Source organism: Eubalaena glacialis, chromosome 6 (genome assembly GCF_028564815.1).
Source record: "Eubalaena glacialis isolate mEubGla1 chromosome 6, mEubGla1.1.hap2.+ XY, whole genome shotgun sequence".
In the NCBI taxonomy this organism is placed as follows: domain Eukaryota; kingdom Metazoa; phylum Chordata; class Mammalia; order Artiodactyla; family Balaenidae; genus Eubalaena; species Eubalaena glacialis.
The window spans coordinates 131,846,082-131,867,263 of record NC_083721.1 but is presented as its reverse complement, the minus strand read 5'-3'; the positions used below and the strand labels follow the sequence as shown (position 1 = coordinate 131,867,263).

Here is a 21,182-nt window from a genome sequence, read left to right as displayed (position 1 = left end):
TTTTTGCTTTCTCTTTCTGATAGTTCAGATTCCTGTATATTAATCTTGTGTCCTGCAACTTTATTTAATTCATTTATTAGTTCTAATAGTATATTGGTGGACATTTTAGGGTTTTCTATATATAGTATCATGTTATCTGCAAACAGTGACAGTTTTACTTCTTCCTTTCCAATTTAGATGTCTTTTATTTCTTTTTCTTCTCTGATTGCCATGGCTAGGACTTCCAATACTATGTTAAATGGAAGTGGCAAGAGTGAGCATTCTTGTCTTGTTTCCGATTTTAAAGGAAAAGCTTTCAGCTTTTCACCGTTGAGTATGATGTCAGCTGTGGGTTTGTCATAAATGGCCTTTATTATGTTTACATATGCTTCCTTGATATCAACTTTGATTAGAGTGTTTATCATGAATAGGTGTTGAAATTTGTCGAATGCCTTTTCTATGTCTATTGAAATGATGATGTGGTTGTAGTCTCCATTTTGTTAATGTGGTGTATTACATTGACTGATCTGTGGATATTAAACCATCCTTGTATCCCTATAGTAAATCCCAGTTGATCATGGTGTATGATCCTTTTTACATATTGTTGAATTAGGTTTGCTAATATTTTGTTGAGAATTTCTGCATCTATATTCATCAGAGATATTGGTCTGTAATTTTCTTAATTTTCTTTTTTTTTGTAATATCTTCATCTGGTTTTGGTATCAGGGTAATGGTGGCCTCGTGGAATGAATTCGGAAGTGTTCTTCAATTTTTTGGAATAGTTTGAGGATAGATAGTAGCTCTTCTTTACATGTTTGGTAGAATTCCCCTGTGAAGCCATCAGGTCTTGGACTTTTATTTGCTGGGAGTTTTTTTTTATTACTAATTCAATTTCACTACTAGTGACTGGTCTGCTCAGATTATTTCTTCCAGATTCAGTCTTGGAAAAGTGTACATTTCTAGAAATTTACTCATTTTTTTCTAGGTTTCCAATTTGTTGGCATATAACCGTTCATAATATTCTCTTATGAGGTTTTTGTATCTCTGCAATATCGGTTGTAATTTCTCCTCTTTCTTTTCTTATTTTATTTGGGTTCTCTTTTTTTCTTAACAAGCCTAGCTAAAGGCTTATCAATTTTGTTTATGCTTGCAAAAAACTAGCTCTTGATTTCATTTATCTTTTCTATTGTCTTTTTTGGGGGGTCTCTATTTTTATATTTCCTCTCTGATCTTTATTATTTCCTTCCTCCTGCTGACTTTGGGCTTTGTTCTAACTCCTTCAGATGGTAGGTTAGGTTGTTTATTTGAGATTTTTCTTGTTTCTTGTAGGCCTGTATCACTATAAACTTCCCTCTGAGAGCTGCATTTCTGCATCCCATAGATTTTGGCAAGTTGTATTTTTATTTTCATTTGTCTTGAGGTATTTTCTGATCTCCTCTTTAATTTCTTCATTGACTTTTTTTGTTCTTTTTTTAGTAGCATGTTTTTGTGAAGGACCACATGCTTGTGTTTGCAAAGGAACTTTTAAAATAAAAACATAAATGGAACTCGTGTCAATCAAGTTTGTGCCCCGTGGGCTGCAACAATTGCCTGGTGGGTACATCTATGGAAAAAGGAGTCCACTTCAGATGCAAAAATGGGCCAGAGCCCAAGAGATAACCCAGAGGTCTAAGGATGTAGTACAATCTTGTGATTCTTGTCAATATACTCAAATCATCCAGAGAGAAGAACTGGGACATATTAACCAAGGACTGGGACTTGCCTGAATCTGGCAGATTGTTCACATCAAACCCCTGACCACCAGCCATAGGCAAAGATGATGCCTCACTGCCATAACACCTAGTCAGGCTATTGTATAGCTACTCCAGTCTGGCATGTGGATGCTGAAACTACCATAGCTGTCCTTGAATAAAACTTTTGTCATATTTTTGGATACCCCATGGGACTTCACTCTGACCAAGAAACATCCTTCACTGCCCAAGCAAGACAACAATGGGCACACTCTCAGGGACTACGGCTACTAAACACTCCAGTGCAAGGAAAACAGGCACTGCAACACACGTTGGGAAATACTGAGTTTGGTTGTGGTGGAAGTGGCCTAGGCAGCCACGTGCTTAGGCTGTGCCTGCAAAATCACAATCTCAACATGTCATTCATTCTTCTTCTTTTTTCCCGTTGGAGTGTACGTCTTTGGGGTGATCTGCAGTTCTGCCTACCACTGTACCCCAGACAGGGCCCCTTGACTCTAGTCTGGATGTGATACTTACCTTGGGGAACCTCCCTCCTATGGGATACCACAAAGGTGGGAGATGAAATCAAGGAGTATCAGGGTGCTAGCTAGGGTCCTTCTAGTAGTGCTGGGCACACTGACCCTTTCAATCAGGTGGGTGACGTTAACAGACATGTCAAGTTTGTGCAGTCCTTCCCTAGACTGGCCAGCTGAGGCCAAAAAGTTTGTGCCAAGCCACAAAGGCACTGGGTGCCCACAGAGGAGGTAACATCAGGCTTGGGTTGCAATACCAGGGCAGCTAGTATCACAAGCAGTAGACCAGAGTAGCTCTGGCCTGAGAAGATTCATGAAGTGGGAGAGGAGTAGAAACATTAATCTTTCCTCTTCTCATTCCTACAGAATCATCTGCTGTGCCTGTTACAACAACAGCCATAGTCAGAGGAGGCAAACTTAAACAATGCTGGGATTTGTCATCACAGAATGAATTCCTTCTCGTTCCGCATTCCCACTGTAATGGCCTGGCTGACACAAAACTGCTCAAAACTTCAAGTTGTCAATGGGTCAAATAGCTGGGTCACTCCTTTGATACAGGCCCAGATGCAGGCATGCTCTGGAATCCCTTACTTTAATATTTCCTATGATGTGACAGAAAAAAACCCCTGTACAAGAATGCTTATTACTGATCTACACTGACATTTTGGACTTGGATGCCCAGTATGTAACTTTTCTCTCCCTGCAACCACATGGTAAAAGCAAGCCAAGTCTGTATATAACTGGACTAGTCAGCATTATCAGAACAAAATCCCTGACATGTGTCCCCTGCACCCCTCTGGGTTATGTATTTCTCTGTGGACCCCAATGGGCAATAGAATGTCTGCCTCCAGGGGAAGGATTGCTGCCTCAGAGTTCTAAGGCTGACTGTCCATGTCAGCAACTGCAGAGAGGGCTGAAAAGGACCCCTTCTGCTGACGTACTACAAAGTGGCTCACAGTATCCTCCTGGGAAAACAAACTAACCACTGGTTTCATTCTGCTATCCAAATTCTAATACTGGGAATAGGTATGCAGGCCCTAGAAAAAAATGGTGTACAGCCTGTCCTCAACCATGGCAGAAATAGCTAACACTACTGCCCAAGCCATCCAAGCCAATGAGACTCACTGAACTCACTAGTCAAGGTGGTGATGGATAACTAAATAGCCCTCAATTACCTGCTGGCAGAACAAGGTGGTGTTTGTGTTATTGTCAGCATTTCTTACTGTGTATACGTCAACAATTTGGGGAAGTTGAAAACTGAGCTGATGCACATCCATGCTCAGGAGGGATGGTTATCAGCTGTACATGCGCAGTCTCCCCAAACTCACCATTTGACCTCTTTAGCTGGCTTAATCCACGTTGAAGACCACCCTCTAGGGAGGCTTGACTGTCTTCCTGGGTCTGGCTCTCCTAACGGGCCTGGTAAAGTGCTGTTTCCTAATGACAGGGAGGCTGTATGAGCACTCCACATCCAAACAGATTGTTCTGGGACCCTGGTGAACCCAATTCCGCCTTCAAGTTTGGGGTGGGTGATTTGACATGCTTTATCTGCCATGTCAGTGGTCGAGCAGGGGTGAGGGGTAGACTGTTGGGAAAGGCAGTCTCCTGTACACAGTGTTTTGACCCACACTTGGCTGCACAGGAAGAGGCCTTGGGTCTGGAATACTTCCGTATCAAGTGATAAGAGTCTTCATGGACTGTGCTGGGTTTATCACTTTGTGTGGGAATATCATTCCCGTTTTAGACTCAATGTGTCTTCTTTTGTTCTGCTTAAGTGTGTGCATCATATGGCACCTGGCCAACCCCACTATTAAATCTGTCCCCTGAGAGGACAGAATATGATCCTTAGTTCTGCGGCACAAGAGGGGTGCATGCAGGGCAACTGCTCTGTGTTGACTGCTGGACCATGGGGGACTGACACTACTGAAGCTAATCTTGCTCTGTCCCTTCTCCATGTGAGTAAAGCATTGTTCCATCCAATGCTTGACTGTGTTGTGTTTTCCTTGGTGATCAGTATGCAGTGGGCAAAGACTTTGAACTTCTACTTCTAGTGATAGGCAACAGATGTCATTTGCTTGACATATACAGAGCTAAAAGGTTTTTGGTAAACTTAAGAGAAACAGAATATGGGATGAGTGAACACAAAGATGAGGAAATGAAATGGACTAACTGAAAATAAATCCCACCCAAGCACTCAGAGATTTTGATATAAGCAATCAAGCATTTGCAAGAAAGTAGAAGAACTGTACACATAAGCTAAAAGCAAAAAACAGTACAGTCATATTTACAAACTGGAAAGGACAAAGAAAGGTAATCTAGTGTCATGAGCATAAATACAAAAAGAGAGTAAGATACCTAGTGCAGAGCACAGAGATTACTAAAGCTGTATTTAAATTAGACCTATTCTGTGTCACCCTCAATGTCAGAACTAAAACCAATGGGTAGGAATTTAGAAATAAGTTTTGGTCAACAGAAAGATAAACTGAATTTCTAATAACTCCTTTAGCTGTTAGAGATTGTCTGTCTTTCTAATGACCAAAATTTAATACTTTAGAACTTATACAAATTGGCAGTATGAAAAATGTTTGTCTTATTTATAGGAGGGTAGACTAGGTTATAACCTCTAATATTCTAAAATCAAGACAGAAAGAATATCAAATCATTATGTTATATACCTTAAACTAACACAATGTTAAATGTCAATTATATCTCAACAAAAATGCAATTGATAATTAAAATGTAATTTTTAAAAAAATGAGAAGAAATTTTATCAGCTCATTTGAAAATGCACAGGATGAGTCTGAAGACAGAGGCCACAGCCTATACAATGAACACTTTCAACCAGATGATTAAAAGGAGAGAAAGGAAATTACTTTAGTCGTCAGAGAAAAAAAGTATAAGGTGATCAGAAAGGGAATGACAAAAAGGAAAGTTTAGAAATAAATATTTAATACAGTCTTTTCTAAGTAAAGCAATTGGAGATCACAGGAGAGGTTTATAAAATCATCCTATCGAAAACACTACTCCTTAAATCATTTTATCAACAATGTATAATGAGAAACCTACCTCACCTCTTCCTTTATCTGGACAGAGGATTTCTACAGACACACACAGTTTAGTGATTTGTTTTAAATTGATGTTTGTTTATTTTTTGATAAGCCACATCAAATCGGTGTTTTCCCCAGAATTTGTGGACATACATAAGTTCTGTTAAAACTGGTAATTGTTACTGTTATTGAAATTCAGTAGAATACTCTATTAGGGAGGTGAGAAGAGGAGGAAAACTGGTATGGTAGTAGTAGGGAATAAAAATGAAAGACTTTAAACTTATTCCTACTAAAAAGCTTGTCTGCTTGGATTTAGTAGTGTGGATATGCCTGCACGAGGGCACAAGGTGTAATTCTAATATCTCTCACACCAGTAAAATTTAACTGGATGCATCTGAGATGAGGCTTAGATGTAAAGGTCCCCAGTACCACATGAGGATTGGAAAAAGAAAACAAAATCGAGTTTGGGATTTATTACTATAGACAAAAGAATCTGAATTGGTAGGGAAAATAAATATTCAGGAAAAAATTCACTATGTACATACTAACTGGATTTTCCTTCAAATGAGGTGGGAAATAAGAATCCCTTTTAATCCTCAATTAAAAATTAGTCACTGAAACTGACCAACCAACTTATGATGATCTCCCTACACTCTGAACTCTCTTTTATAGCAAAAATGGCCTATAAAATTCCCTTGGGAACTTTCATTATAACTTATGTAATTTTGTGGTTTTCTTTGATAATACTTAGCACACTACTATTTAAAAAATAAATGCTCGGGGAACCGGATCAACATGGCGGAGGAGTAGGACGTGGTGCTCACCTTCTCCCCACAGATACATCAAAAATACATCTACGTGTGGAATGACTCTCACAGAACATCTACTGAATGCTGGCAGAAGACTTCAGACTTCCAAAAGGGCAAGAAAATCTCCATGTAACTGGGCAGGGCAAAAGAAAAAGAGACAGAAAGGAATCGGGAATGGACCTGCACCTCTGGGAGGGAGCTGTGAAAAAGGAAAGGTTTCCGCACACTGGGAAGTCCCCTCAGTCCCTCTGTCCACTGGTGGGGACAGAGGGGTAGCTTCAGAGCCTTGGAGGAGAGCACAGCAACAGGTGTGTGGAGGGCAAAGCAGAGACAGACCTGCACAGGTCGATGCTGACCGGCACTCCCCAGCCTGAGACGCTTGTCCGCTTGCCCGCTGGGGCAGGTGGGGGCTGGGTACTGAGGCTAGGGCTTTGGAGGTCAGACCCCGGGGAGAGGACTGGGGTTGGCTGTGTGAACACAGCCTGAGGGGGTTAGGGTACAGGGCGCCACAACTGAGGGAGTCTGGGAAGAAGCCTGGGCCCACCAGAGGCAAGGGACCATTGTTGGGGGGCATGAGAGGAGAGGGGTGGGCCCGCCATAGGAGCTTCTTTCTCTGCATGCTCACAGGCAGCAGGGCACTGCCTATATGAGCTCCAGGGGCGGGTGTGAGCCATGGCTGACATCTTGGACTCCAGAGGCAGGTGCGGAATGCTGCCATTGCTGCTGCCACTGCCAAGGATCCTGTGAGCAGGGGTGCAGATCACTGCCCTCACCTTCCCAGGAGCCGGCATGGCCCACCACTGCAGAGGGTCCCATGAACTGGGACCAATTTCCCTGGGAGTGTGCACAGCCAACCACTGCTGATGAGGGCTCTGCAACCTGGTGCCAACCACTGCCCCCACCTCCACGGGGTGCGCAACACACCGCTGCCGCCTAGGGTCCCAAGATCTAGGGCCAACTTCCCCAGGGACACATGACATGCTGCCGCCATTGCGGGGAAACCTGCGACTGGGAGCCAACTGTTGCCCCCACCTCCCTGGGAGCGTGCACCTGCACAACCCGATCAAGGGGATAACAGCCAGCACACGCTAAGAAAAAGACAGCAAGCATCCAAACCAAAAACAGCACTCATGCAAAAAAATATTGAACCCACACAAGCTACACAGGGATTCTCCTGCTTATAAATAGCCCTCCAAGACCACAGTAGATAACTGTTTCTCCTGAACTCACAGAGTAAGAGAAATAGAAGCAAAATGAAAAGCAAAGGAACCACTCTCAGTTAAAAGACCAAAAAAATTCCCCTGCAGGAACAATGAAAAAGACCTCCTCAGTCTAATAGACACCGAGTTAAAAAAGGAGGTAATGAAAATACTGAAGGAATTAAGAAAGGCTATCAACAGAAAGGCAGATTACTGTAAAAAGGAACTTGAAACTACAAGGAGGAGCCAAGAAAAATTAGAAAATTCATTTGCTGAGACGAAAGCTGAACTCAAGTCAATGAACAGCAGAATGAATAATGCAGAAGAAAGAATAAGTGACCTGGAAGATAGACTAATGGAAATTACCCAATCAAAACAGAAGACAGAAAGCCAAATGAAAAAAAAAAATGAAAGCAATATAAGAGACCTATGGGATAATATAAAGCAGGCCAATCTATGCATAATAGGGATTCCAGAAGGAGAAGAAAGAGAAGAGGGGATTGAAGATGTATTTGAGGAAATTATGGCTGAAAATTTCCCAAACTAAAAGAAGGAAACAGATATCCAGATACAGGAAGCACAGAGGGTCCCAAAGAAGATGAAGCCAAACAGACCTACACCAAGACATATTACAATAAAAATGGCAGAAGTTAAAGATAAAGAGAGGATTCTAAAGGCAGCAAGAGAAAAACCAAGAGTTCTTTACAAGGGAACCCCCATAAGACTATCAGCTGATTTCTCTACAGAAACACTGCAGGCCAGAAGGGCGTACAAAATATATTCAAAGTCTTGAAAGAGAAAAATCTGCAACCTAGAATACTCTACTCAGCAAGATTATCATGTAGAATAGGAGGAGAAATAAAGAATTTCTCAGACAAGCAAAAATTGAAAGAAAACAGCAATACTAAACTTATCCTGAAAGAAATATTGAAAGGTCATCTCTAAATAGAAAAGAAGCAGCAAGAAGAAATAGGAAGGAGGAAATCACAAGTGGAAAGTAAATCACTTAAATTAGCCAGTATACAGATCAAAAAGAAAAAAAAAACCAACCCTATTTGTGAAAGCAATGATAAACACAAGGAACCGCAAAGGGATAAACATGAAGATGTAAAAAGGGACATGAAAATCATAAAATGTGGGGAAGGAGAGTAAGAAAATGCAGATTTTTTTTTCTTTTTTTAAAATGTGTTTGAGCCTATATGACTACCAGTCTAAAGCAAGCATATATAGGAAGGGGTTAACATACTTGAAAAACAGGGCAACCACAAATGAAAAACATACAATAAATTCACAAAAACCTAAGCATAAAATAAAAGGAAATCATGAAACCACAAAAAGAAAAACAGAAAAAGAAAGAAACAAAGAAGAAACAAAGAATCAACTGGAAAACAAGGTTTTAAATGGCAATAAATATATATATATCAGTAATTACCTTAACTGTCAATAGACTGAATGCTCTAATCAAAAGACATAGAGTGACAGACTGGATAGAAAAAACAAGAGTCTACAATATGCTGCCTACAAGAGACTCACCTTAGGGCAAAGGATACACATAGATTGAAAAAGAGGGGATGGTAAAAGATATTTCATGCAAACGGAAATGACAAGAAAGCAGGAGTTGCAATACTCATATCAGACAAAATAGACTTTAAAGCAAAGGTTATAAAGAAAGATAAAGAAGGACACTACATAATGATAAAAGAATCAATACAAGAAGATGATTTTATACTTATCAACATATATGTACCTAATATAGGATATGCACCTAATATAGCACCCCCGATTCATAAAACAAATACTAACAGACATAAAGGGAGAAATTGATGGGAATACAATAGTAGGAGACTTTAACACCCCACTCACATCAATGGACAAATCTTCCAGACAGAGACTCAACAAGGTAACAGAGGTCCTAAATGATACAACAGTTAGACTTAATTGATAGTTTCAGGATACTACATCCAAAAACAACAACAACACCCCACAAAAAACAGAATATACATTCTTTTTGAGTACACACAGAACATTCTCTAGGGCTGACCACATCCTAGGGCACAAAACTAACCTCAACAAATTTAAGAGTACAGAAATTATTTTAAGCATCTTCTCTGACCACAATGTCATGAAATTAGAAATCAACCACAGGAAAAGAAACGAGAAAAGAACAATTAGCTGGAGACTGAATAACATGTTACTAAAAAACCAGTGGGTCAATGAGGAAATCAAAAAGGAAATTAAAATATACCTTGAGACAAACAACAATGAAAACACAACCATACAAAATCTATGGGACACAGCAAAAGCAGTTCTTAGAGGGAAGTTTATAGTGATATAGGCCTTCATCAAAAAACAAGAAAAATCTCAAGTAAACAACCTAACCTATCACCTAAAAGAATTAGAAAAAGAAGACCAAACAAAACCTAAAGTCAGAAGAAGGAAGGAAATAATAAAGATCAGGGAGGAAATAAATAAAATAGAGATTAAAAAAAAAAAGGAAAAAATCAACAAAACCAAGAGCTGGTTCTTTGAAAGGGTAAACAAAATTGACAAACCTCTAGCCAGGCTCACCAAGAAGGAAAAGAGAGAGAACCCAAATAAACAAAATGAGAAATGAAAAGGAAGAAATCTCAACTGATACTGCAGAAATACAAAAAACATAAGAGAATACTATGAACCATTATATGCTAACAAATTTGACAACTTAGAAGAAATGGATAACTTTCTAGAAACATACAGACCACCAAAATTGAATCAATAAGAAATAGGTAATTTGAACAGATCAATCACTAGAAGTGAAATAGAATCTGTAATAAAAATACTTCCTACAAACAGAAGTCCAGGACCAGATGGCTTCACAGGTGAATTCTACCAAACATACAAAGAACTTACACTGATTCTTCTCAAACCCTTCCAAACGACTGAAGAGGAGGTAACACTCCCAAAGACATTCTATGAAGCCACCATCACCCTGATACCAAAAGTAGACAAAGACACCACTGAAAAAGAAAATTACAGGCCAATATCTTTGATGAATATAGACGCAAAGATCCTCAGCAAAATATTAGCAAAAAGAATCCAACAACACATAAAAAAGATCATACACTATGACCAAGTGGGATTCATCCCAGGTTCACAAGGATGGTTCAACATATGCAAATCAATCAGTGCTGGGCTTCCCTGGTGGCGCAGTGGTTGAGAATCTGCCTGCCAATGCAGGGGACACGGGTTCGAGCCCTGGTCTGGGAAGATCCCACATGCCACGGAGCAACTAGGCCCGCTCGCCACAACTACTGAGCCTGCGCGTCTGGAGCCTGTGCTCTGCAACAAGAGAGGCCACGACAGTGAGAGGCCCGCGCACCGCGATGAAGAGTGGCCCCCGCTCGCCACAACTAGAGAAAGCCCTTGCACAGAAACGAAGACCCAACACAGCCAAAAATAAATAAATAAATAAATAAAGTTAATCAGTGCAATACACCACATTAACAAAAGAAAAGTCAAAAACCATATGATCATCTCAACAGATGCAGAAAAAGCATTTGAAAAAATTCAACATCCATTCATGATAAAAACTCTTATCAAAGTGGGAATAGAGGGAACATATCTCAACATAATTAAAGCCATATATGAGAAACCCACAGCCAACATAATAATCAACGATGAAAAGCTGAAAGCCTTCCCACTAAAATCTGGAACAAGACAAGGATGCCCACTCTCACCATTTCTTTTCAACATAGTATTGGAATTCCTAGCCACAGCAATCAGACAAGAAAAAGAAATAAAAGGTATCCAAATTGGAAGGGAAGACGTAAAATTGTCACTATATGCAGATGACATGATACTATATACAGAAAACCCTAAGGACTCCACACAAAAACTACTAGATCTAACAAATAAATTCAGCAAAGTAGCAGGATAGAAGATTAACATTCAGAAATCAGTTGCATTCCTTTACACTAACAACGAAATATCAGAAAGGGAATGTAAACACCTTTTAAAATTGCACCCCCCCCCAAAAAAAAAAAAATCTAGGAATAAACCTGACCAAGGAGGTGAAAGACTTATATGCTGAGAACTATAAAACATTAAATAAAGGAAAGAAAAGAGGATTTAAAGAAATGGAAAGATATCCCATGCTCTTGAATTGGAAGAATTAACATTGTTAAAATGGCAATACTACCCAAAGCATTCTACAGATTTAATGCGATCCTTATCAAATTACCCATGACATTTTTCACAAAACTAGAACAAATAATCCAAAAATTTATACGGAACCATAAAAGACCCAGAAGTGCTGGAGCCATCCTGAGGAAAAAAGACAAAGGCATAACTCCCCAGACTTCAGACAATGCTACAAGGCTACAGTAATCAAAACAGTGTGGTACTGGTACAAAAACAGGCATACGGATCAATGGAACAGAATAGAGAGCCCAGAAATAAACCACACAACTATGGTCAATTAATCTTCGACAAAGGAGGTAAGAATATACAGGGGGAAAAAGACAGTTTCTTCAGCAAATGGTGCTGGGAAAGTTGGACAGCTGATGTAAAGCAATGAAGTTAGAACACACCCTCACACCATGCACAAAAATAAACTCAAAATGGCTTAAAGACTTAAACATAAGACAACATACCATAAAACTCCTAGAAGAGAGCATAGGCAAAACATCCTCTGACATAAATTGTACCAATGTTTTCTTAGGTCAGACTCCCACGGCAATAGAAATAAAAACAAAAATAAACAAATGGGACCTAATCAAACTTGCAAGCTTTTGCACAGCAAAGGAAACCATAAAAAAAAAAAAACGAAAGACAACCTACGGAATGGGAGAAAATATTTGCAAATGATGCAACAGACAAGGCTTAATCTCCAAAATATACAAAAAACTCATGCAACTCATCAACAAAAAAACAAATAACCCAATTGAAAAATGGGCAGAAGACCTTAATAGACATTTCTCCAAAGAAGACATACAGATGGCCAATAGGCACATGAAAAGATGCTCAACATCACTAATTATTAGACAAATGCAAATCAAAACTACACTGAGGTACCACCTCACACCAGTCAGAATGGCCATCATTAAAAAGTCTACAAATAACAAATGCTGGAGAGGATGTGGAGAAAAGGGAACTCCTACACTGTTGGTGGGAATGTAAGCTGGTACAACCACTATGGAGAACAGTATGCAGGTTACTCAGAAAACTAAAAACAGATTTACCACATGATCCAGCAATCCCCCTCCTGGGAATATACCTGGACAACTATAATTCAAAAGATACATGCACCCCTATGTTCATAGCAGCACTGTTCACAATAGCCAAAACACGGAAACAACTTAAATGTCCATCGACAGAGGAATGGATAAAGAGGATGTAGTAAATATATACAATGGAATACTATTCAGCCACAAAAAGAACAAAATAATACCATTTGCAGCAACATGGATGCAACTAGAGAGTGCCATACTAAGTGAAGTCAGAAAGAGAAAGACAAATATATGATACCACTTATAAGTGGAATCTAAAATATGACACAAATGAACCTATCTACAAAACAGAAACAGACTCAAGTTGGGCAGGGAGAAGGATGGACTGGGAGTTTGGGATTGGTAGATGCAAACTATTACATTTAGAATGGATAAACAACAAGGTTCTAAGGTATAACACAGGGAACTATACTGAATATCCTGTGATAAACCATAATAGAAAATATTAAAAAAGAATGTATATATGTGTATAACTGAGTCACTTTACTGTACAGCAGAGATTGGCACAGCACTGTAAATCAACTATACTTCAAAAAAAAAATTTAAAAAAATGCCAAACCTATAAAAAAAATAAATTGCTCTGAGCTCTCTAAAAAATCAATCAATCAATCAGTAAGTAAAAAATGCTCCACAGGCTAATAATGGTAATATATAGAAAATAAGTCTTAGACTATTACCAAAATTACTGTGAAAGTCTAAGAATATAATTGCATTTAAAAAGATAATATAAAAAAAAAAGATAAAACGTCTTCTAATAGTTATGATACTTTTAACAATTCGAATAATGGAATATAACATCTTTTAAAAGAAATCATTGTTAAGATTTCTTTTTTGTGTGTGAAAATCTGGCAATTCAAGTTATAGAATGTCAGGTCATTCAATATAAAAATTCCAGCAATTTATCATTCCTATCCTTGGTTATTGAAGGATTACATACTCAGGACTTAATAATGTGAGATTCCTTTTAAGTCAGAGCCTTTTCTAAGAGAGTGGAAGTAGAGACAGATTTTAAGACCAGATATTCTAGAATCCAACAAATCTATTCAACTCTGCTAAAACATTCTACTATGATATGACCTTAGAGAATTCAAAATAAGAAAGCTTATTTAGTTTCTATATATTAAGAGAAACAAGGAATCTCTTTTGATTCCAAACTAGTAAAAAGATTATAATTAGCTTCTTGAGATACTACATTCTCTTAAAATTTAGATGTACCAGGTTGTCAACCTTGGTTTAAGACAGCATTACAACTAAGTAAGACACGGTTTTCACACATATGCTGATGTCTCAAGTTTCATCATGGCCACAAGTAAATAGTATTCAGCTGTATCATCTTAAATTTCCATATTATTATAACTCTTGAGAAAAACCAACCAATGCCATCTTAATTCCTAGCTTTCTAGTATTAATATTAGGACAAGTACATCTTCTATGAAAGCCGAGAACAGAGTAACTTACCCTGTCATGAAGAGTCCAGCCAACATATTTTAGGTAACTGTCATTTAGGAAGGCATCACTATACATTTTCATCCATACTCCAATTTCTTCAATACAAATGGCTCTAATCTCAGCAATAGCATCACTAGAGAAGGAAAAAAAGAGACAAACCTCTGATTAATATCCAAAGCTAGAAAGTACTTCATACTCATTTTCAGCAAGCAATAGATATCAATATTATCCAAATACTGTTTTTATATCTGCACTCTCAAAGGTCTCCAACTTGAGTATCTTCTATTTTTTATATGGCTTCTATAAAATAAAAACCACCAATACCAAACTGAAAAAAAAAATGCTTCTGGAAATCATCTTATTTTGACTCAACTGCTCTATTTTCAGTGGACTAGGAAATGACATTTGGAGCTTTCTGAAAGCCTCACAATTATTATGGGATCAATAAACATGTTAAAACTTCTGAGGAACCAGAGTATCAACATCCAAATACAGAATAATGGAGAACTCAAAACGTGTTTCTCTAAATAACCGTGACTCTTTCTAAGCTAGTACACATCTAAAGACTTAAAAGAAAATAATTTTCATGAACAAAAAATTAGTGGGCTTCCCTGGTGGCACAGTGGTTGAGAATCTGCCTGCCAATGCAGGGGACAGGGGTTCGAGCCCTGGTCTGGGAAGATCCCACATGCCATGGAGCAACTAGGCCCGTGAGCCACAACTACTGAGCCTGCGCATCTGGAGCCTGTGCTCTGCAACAAGAGAGGCCGCGATGGTGAGAGGCCCGCGCACCGCGATGAAGAGTGGTCCCCACTTGCCACAACTAGAGAAAGCCCTCGCACAGAAACAAAGACCCAACACAGTCATAAATAAATAAATAAATAAAAGAACGTGAATTTCAAAAAAAAAAAAAAAAAATTTATTTAAAAAAATTAGTATCTATGAGGCAAAATTGTAGCAGCCTGTATTATTTGAAAATGTATAGTAGTTTACAAAACCAAGACCTTGAAGTAATTGCACAGGGAAGAAGAATAATTCACATTTAGTCACAACAGAACAATCCTGGTGACCACACTATGAAGTGGTAGCAGAACGAACCCCAAAAGTCAGGTCTCTGGCTCTGTGCCCAGACAGCTTTTCACCTCACCATAAGCATCTACTACAACCCTCCTGGAATTACTTCTACTCTAAAATCTGTGAACCATGAACAAATACAGTGTTAGTATTTTTACCTTATCTTTCAACAGGTTAATAACTCTGGCTAAAAAAACCCCATATTATACAATTAAGATAAATTCTAACTTTCTTTTGTAGATCAATCTTAAAGGTTTCTGAGTTACCATACATGAATAATTTTTAATTCTCCAATTTACACAAGGCAATCATCTGTCAAGGAGCTTTCCTTAGTTTCTCTTTTGTGATAAAATGAGTGCTAGTATTCTAATATTTAATCCTCTGCTCTAATAAATCTTAGTTCCTTCTAAGTCCAATGTCATTGCTTAAAGAATAAAAATGTGAGAAACTTTCTCTTTCACAACCATACTATCAATTACAGTCTTTAGTTTTCCTACATTTTTGTTGTTGTTTATACCTTTTTCTCATGGAGAGATTCTATAGCACAGAGGCTAATGATACAGACTTTGGAGCAAGACATCCTGAGTTCAAATCCTGACTCTGTTATTTACTAGCTGCAAGTTATTTCCCTCTTTCTTAGATTTCCTCATCTGTAAAACAGGGATAATAACTGAACCTAGACCTCACAGTTACTGTGAGAATGAACTCACTTAATAAAAGTATCAATAAAATACTTAGAACTGTGCCTGGTACCTACTAAAACCTTCCATCAATGTTCATTATTATAATCTTTTAATTGTCATCAATCTAGACATTCATAGATGATACAATATAAAAAGTAGCTTAAAAACTGTGAAAGAATGTTCCGTGACCTTTAAAATAATGAATGTGAATGGTTCAAGGGTATTTCTTTTTTTCTAAATATGAAAAATTTCAGACATTACAAAGTTATTATGCTTTAACTTCATATATATTGTTTTACATATTTTGAAACTTTACATACATTATATCTTATAGGTATCCTCTCCAATTAGATTTTTTCACAAACCAGGTTTTGCAATTTATACACACTGAGTGGGAAAAAAAAAAGTATTTGGGATAGAAAATACTAAAATGCTTCACATGGGGTAGCAAGTAAGTATTTTTTCTTGGAACATCTGTGTACTTGATGTAGGACATGGTCAGTGAAGTCTGTGAGACACTGTTGTTATACTTAGAAGTGAAATTTACTGGGTGAGAAGGAATACACGTCTTCACCTGAATTAGATATTAACAAATTTCTCCATATAGTGCTTTCATCCCTGCCTGTCACTTGGTATTGTTCTACTATTTTATATAAATTTCCACTTCTAAGAACTACAAGTTCATATACTTTGTCTTCTACTGGGCTGTCCAAATTAAAAAAATAATAATAACAACAGCAAAAATAGAACAAAATAAAATAGCTCCCCTCGAAAACCAAAACATAACCACAAAATACCCAAATCCCAAAGATCAATTACACTTATTCTCTGCTGAAATACGCTTGTACAAACCAATCAAAAAAATTAAAACAAACAAAACCAGGCTGAGTTTTTTATTACACAAGCTCAGGGAAGTAGGCTAAGGACACAATGAATAGGTATGGTATTTTGATTAAAACTATAGTGACTACTAAGTACAGTAACTCATAATACATAGCTCAATCATTCTTCCATTCATTACCATTGGTATTACCATTACCTCTGGTATTGAGATTATGCGTGGCTGATTCCAAAGGCTAGAGAATATAAAGGCTTAGCTTTATTTCAGTAGGAAAATATTGCTCAAAATCTTTTTTTATAACCATTTCTATGTCTAAGCCTAACCTCTAATACCTTTTTCTCTCGCTTATTAGACTGCCAAAAGCTCATGTTCTTGGAACACAGCTCTTCTCTGTAAGCAGTGCCAACATTTTGATACAGCTTATCTTCTTGGAATCCCAGTCCTTGTCTACTTCAGATGCTAGTCTGATGCCTCCCACTTTAACTTAAAATTTTTAAAATATCCTTTCTAGACTTACAATTTGACTATGTATGTAAGACAGCCCGTTCTACTACTATTAAAAGTCCCTAGGTGATTTTTCTCCTATTTGGGTTTTGGAGCTCTAATCTACTTTGCTTGCTGATACCACCCTATTAATCATTCTCTACATGTAATTATATTATGTAATTACAGACTATACAGTAAAATTAGTATTTCTTTGTGGTGGTCTTAAAATGTCCACAAATTTTCTGTTACTATTCCCTTTGGTGGAGACACATGCTTCTTTTCTTGAATATGGGTGTACTTATTAACTTGTTTCTAATAAATATAATTCAGTGGAAATGATGAATTTTGGCATCTGAAGCTAGGTCAAAAATGACATACTGACTTCTCCTTTGTTCTCTCTCTCTCGGATCAATCTCTCTCAGGAAAGCCAACTGCCACGTCTTAAGGACATTCTAGCTGCCTTATAGAGAACTCAATGTGGTGAGTAACTAGGTCTTCTTCCACCAGCCATGTGAGTAAGCCATACGAGAAGCAGATGCTCCAACCACAGTCAAGCCTTCAAATGACTGCAGCCTCAACCAAAGTCTTGATTGCAATCTGATGAGAGAACTTAAGCCAGAACCCCCTAGCTAGGCCACTCCCAAATTCTTGACCCATAGTAACAATGAGATAATGTATACTGTACCAAGTTTTGGGGTAAATTGTTATATGGCAAAAGATAACCAATATTATTAGTTTTACTGTTATTAAAGGCCTTTACCAATTGAGCCATAACCAATCTTCTTTTAGTTTGGTCTATGAATGAGTTCTTTAGTCCAAATAGCTCAACTGCACAGATTACATGTCTGTGGTGATTCCTACACTCACAGTGCCCTCATTCCACTCTGATTACGTACAATTATTATTCTTTCAAGCTCTAGTAAACTTTCAGGTCTTCCATGATTCATGGCACATCCTCTTATTACCACAGATAGCTTTCTTCTTGCCTTCTAGGAACTAACATTCTATTTAAGTAAATGAAGTACAAAATGAAAATGCAGTATATTTCTAAATATTCCCTGGCTTGATTACAATATATTTTTTGATATACAGATATTTTTCTCATATTTTAGAGATCTTCAGTCTTTGATTTTTATATTACATTTATTTTTAACACCTTAATCTTTATTTCCAAAGGTCTCACTCCATTTAGAAAGATAACGTTTAGCTGCAGGTGTTTGGAAGTTTCCAAAGCAAAGATTAAGTAGGGGGCAAAAAGTTAGTAAGACAAGAGGAAATGTATAAAGACAATCACACGATGAACTAATTTTCATAGTTCTAGTACTGGGGCCTTGAAATGAACAACTAAAAATGAAGTCAGAATACACTTTACTTGCAAACTCAAAGAAAGAAAAAAACTAGAAAAGAATAATTCTGGGGCAATTAATCCTTTGCTGTAGCTCTTTTTTAAAGCATAAAAGAATAATTATGTTCACTTCTATGGAAAACTTACCTAATTTACTGATCCTCAGTTAGTATGCCTCTTTAATTTAGTATCTGGACTTAAGTTTTTGTTTTGAATTACTTTCTTGGTAAATGAAATTCAAATTGTTTTCTGCTACTGAATTTTAATTAAATGTTTTGTGTACTACCCTTATAGATGCTTTCCCAGTAAGGAAGAAGACTAAATTAAAATGACTGATAAACAAATTTCAGAGACTAATTCTTGGTTAATATATATGTTTTGACACAGTTATCTCTCTTACACAAGAAATCTCATGAGCGCTCTAGAGTAAGAATTATGAATGCTAAGAAGGTCCGCTATCTAAATTGTACAACACAATAAATTCATGACTCAACCCATTTTGTCACTAATGTTTGTCTAAAAAAATTTACATTTTCCAAAATAGAACAACTCTTAGAGATTAGGGGAAAAAAAGCCTAAGGGACAAAGGAATAGCTGAAGGAGTTACTGAAAAGTCATACTATATCCTTTATTAGACTGTGAACAAGAACTTGAGAATAGAGATGATAGCTTGCAGAAACATGATTAAAACAAATATTACCTTATAGAGTATTAAATGTTAGCAAAGGGCAGTAGAAGGAACACAGAAGCATGTAAAATGATGGAGGGAAACAGAAGGGGTCAAGGAAGGCTTCTGAGAGGCAGTAATGTTTGTGTAGACCCAAAGAACTGAAACTCTCCTGGTTTGCTTACTAAATCCAAATCTTCCATTGAATTATTTCAGGATGACCAGCATTATTTAAAGTGCATCAGAAACATAATAAGTTTATGAAATTAAAAATACTTTTCATCGCTTTCATTGCATTATCCATTAGAGAAAATACTGACAATATATACAAGGCATTTTATCACTAAGAGTCTCCCAGAGAGCAGGTGACATAGCTATCTGCTATCATGCATTACTCCTTAATATTCTACTATTAACAGAAATTTAGGTGTAACATTAAAAACTGAATGTCAAGGATACATTAACTTTCAAAGAAAAATACCTTTAATTTATATTTACATTCTAACTATGAACTTAACCCACAGGTTAAGTCAAGGGTGAAATGTTAGGAAGTAAGAAGATTAAAATAATAGAATGACAGTTTACTCAGAATAAATCATATAAGAATAGCTCTGAAAACATGATTCTGAAATGTTTCACTATTGTATAAAAAGATGAAAGACTCAACGAGAATATAAAAAAATCCATGTTTCATCTTCTCAAAATTGTTGAAATCTTTCCTCTGTTATCACTTCTTTCATTAAATTTGTTAATAATAAGAACCAAACTTTTAAATTCTTTTACTATCACTAAAATAAGTCTTTCTTTTTTGATTTTAAGACTTTCTCATGGTCTTTGATGTTTTGTACTTTGACTACAGTAGGTCTATATGTGAAACATTTTTCTTAACCTACTCAACACTCTTAATTTTTTCAATTTGAACATTCCATTTTTTAATCAATTTTGTAAAATTTCAGTTCTCTCATTTTACTACTTCTTTCCAATACTTCTCTTTGTTTGAAATCCTATGTAAAGGACTTAAGAGGCCTCTCAAACGATCCCCCATTTTTCAGAAATGTCATTCTATTATCTTCTATGCCTAGGTAAATTCCTCAATATTATATTCTAATTCACTAAGTGTCCCTTCAACAGTCTAAAGCATATTTTCTTCACTAAATACATATCCATTAATATATTTTTCATGTCTGGTATTTTAAAATTGTGTTTTTAAGTCCACTTGTTCATATTATATGCCATTTAATTGTTGAATAAACTGGGTCATTTGATCTATGCAACTTCCCTCATTCTGGACTAAAATGATACCATAAGGATTCAGTCAGACAAAATGCTCTTCTATTTTCTGTGTTTCCTATGGACTAGTAGTTAAATCTAACAATTAATTTAATCTTAATTTTAATTAATTAATATTTAATTTTTGAAGTTGGGGCGGCAGGAGAGAAAAAGCATTAACTGAAAGTGTCATCTCTCCACAGCACTTCTATTTCTAGTATGTACATGCAGTAACATTTTCCCTTAATCAATAAAGTGGACTAAGTGATTCTTCTGGAAAAACCAATGATTGGTATCCATGACATGCTGATCACTTTGGCAGGCAGGTCATACTCTCACCTATATTTTCAACCCTCTTTTGAGGAACTGAATTTTTTTTAAATAAATTTACCTATTTATTTAGTTTATTTTGGCTGCGTTGGGTCTTCGTTGCTGCACATGGGCTTTCTCTAGTTGCAGCGAGCAGGGGCTACTCTTCATTGCAGTGTGCAGGCTTCTCATTGGGGTGGCTCTTCTTGTTGTGGAGCATGGGCTCTAAGCATGTGGGCTTCAGTAATTGTGCCTCCTGGGCTCTAGAGCTCAGGCTCAGCAGTTGTGGCACACGGGCTTAGTTGCTCCGTGGCATGTGGGATCTTCCCGGCCCAGGGCTCAAACCCGTGTTCCCTGCATTGGCAGGCAGATTCTTAACCACTGCGCCACCAAGGAAGCCCAGAGGAACTGAAATTTTAATGTATCAAAAGTGAGCTATGACAGATTCAATACTAGTATGCAAGGTCTGATTAAATAAAAAAATCAATACGGTAA

At 37.2% G+C, this 21,182-nt stretch overlaps 1 protein-coding gene across 3 annotated transcripts in view; it reads right to left on the bottom strand.

Annotated features, from left to right (window-relative positions):
- The window catches only part of STAG1 (STAG1 cohesin complex component), a 430,559-nt gene that overhangs the window by 110,192 nt on the left and 299,185 nt on the right, over nt 1–21,182 (bottom strand). For all 3 annotated transcript variants that reach the window (XM_061194629.1, XM_061194628.1, XM_061194630.1), the window contains one exon: nt 14,023–14,146. In XM_061194629.1, coding sequence (XP_061050612.1) covers nt 14,023–14,146 — 124 coding nt within the window. The remainder of the gene's footprint in view (nt 1–14,022; nt 14,147–21,182) is intronic.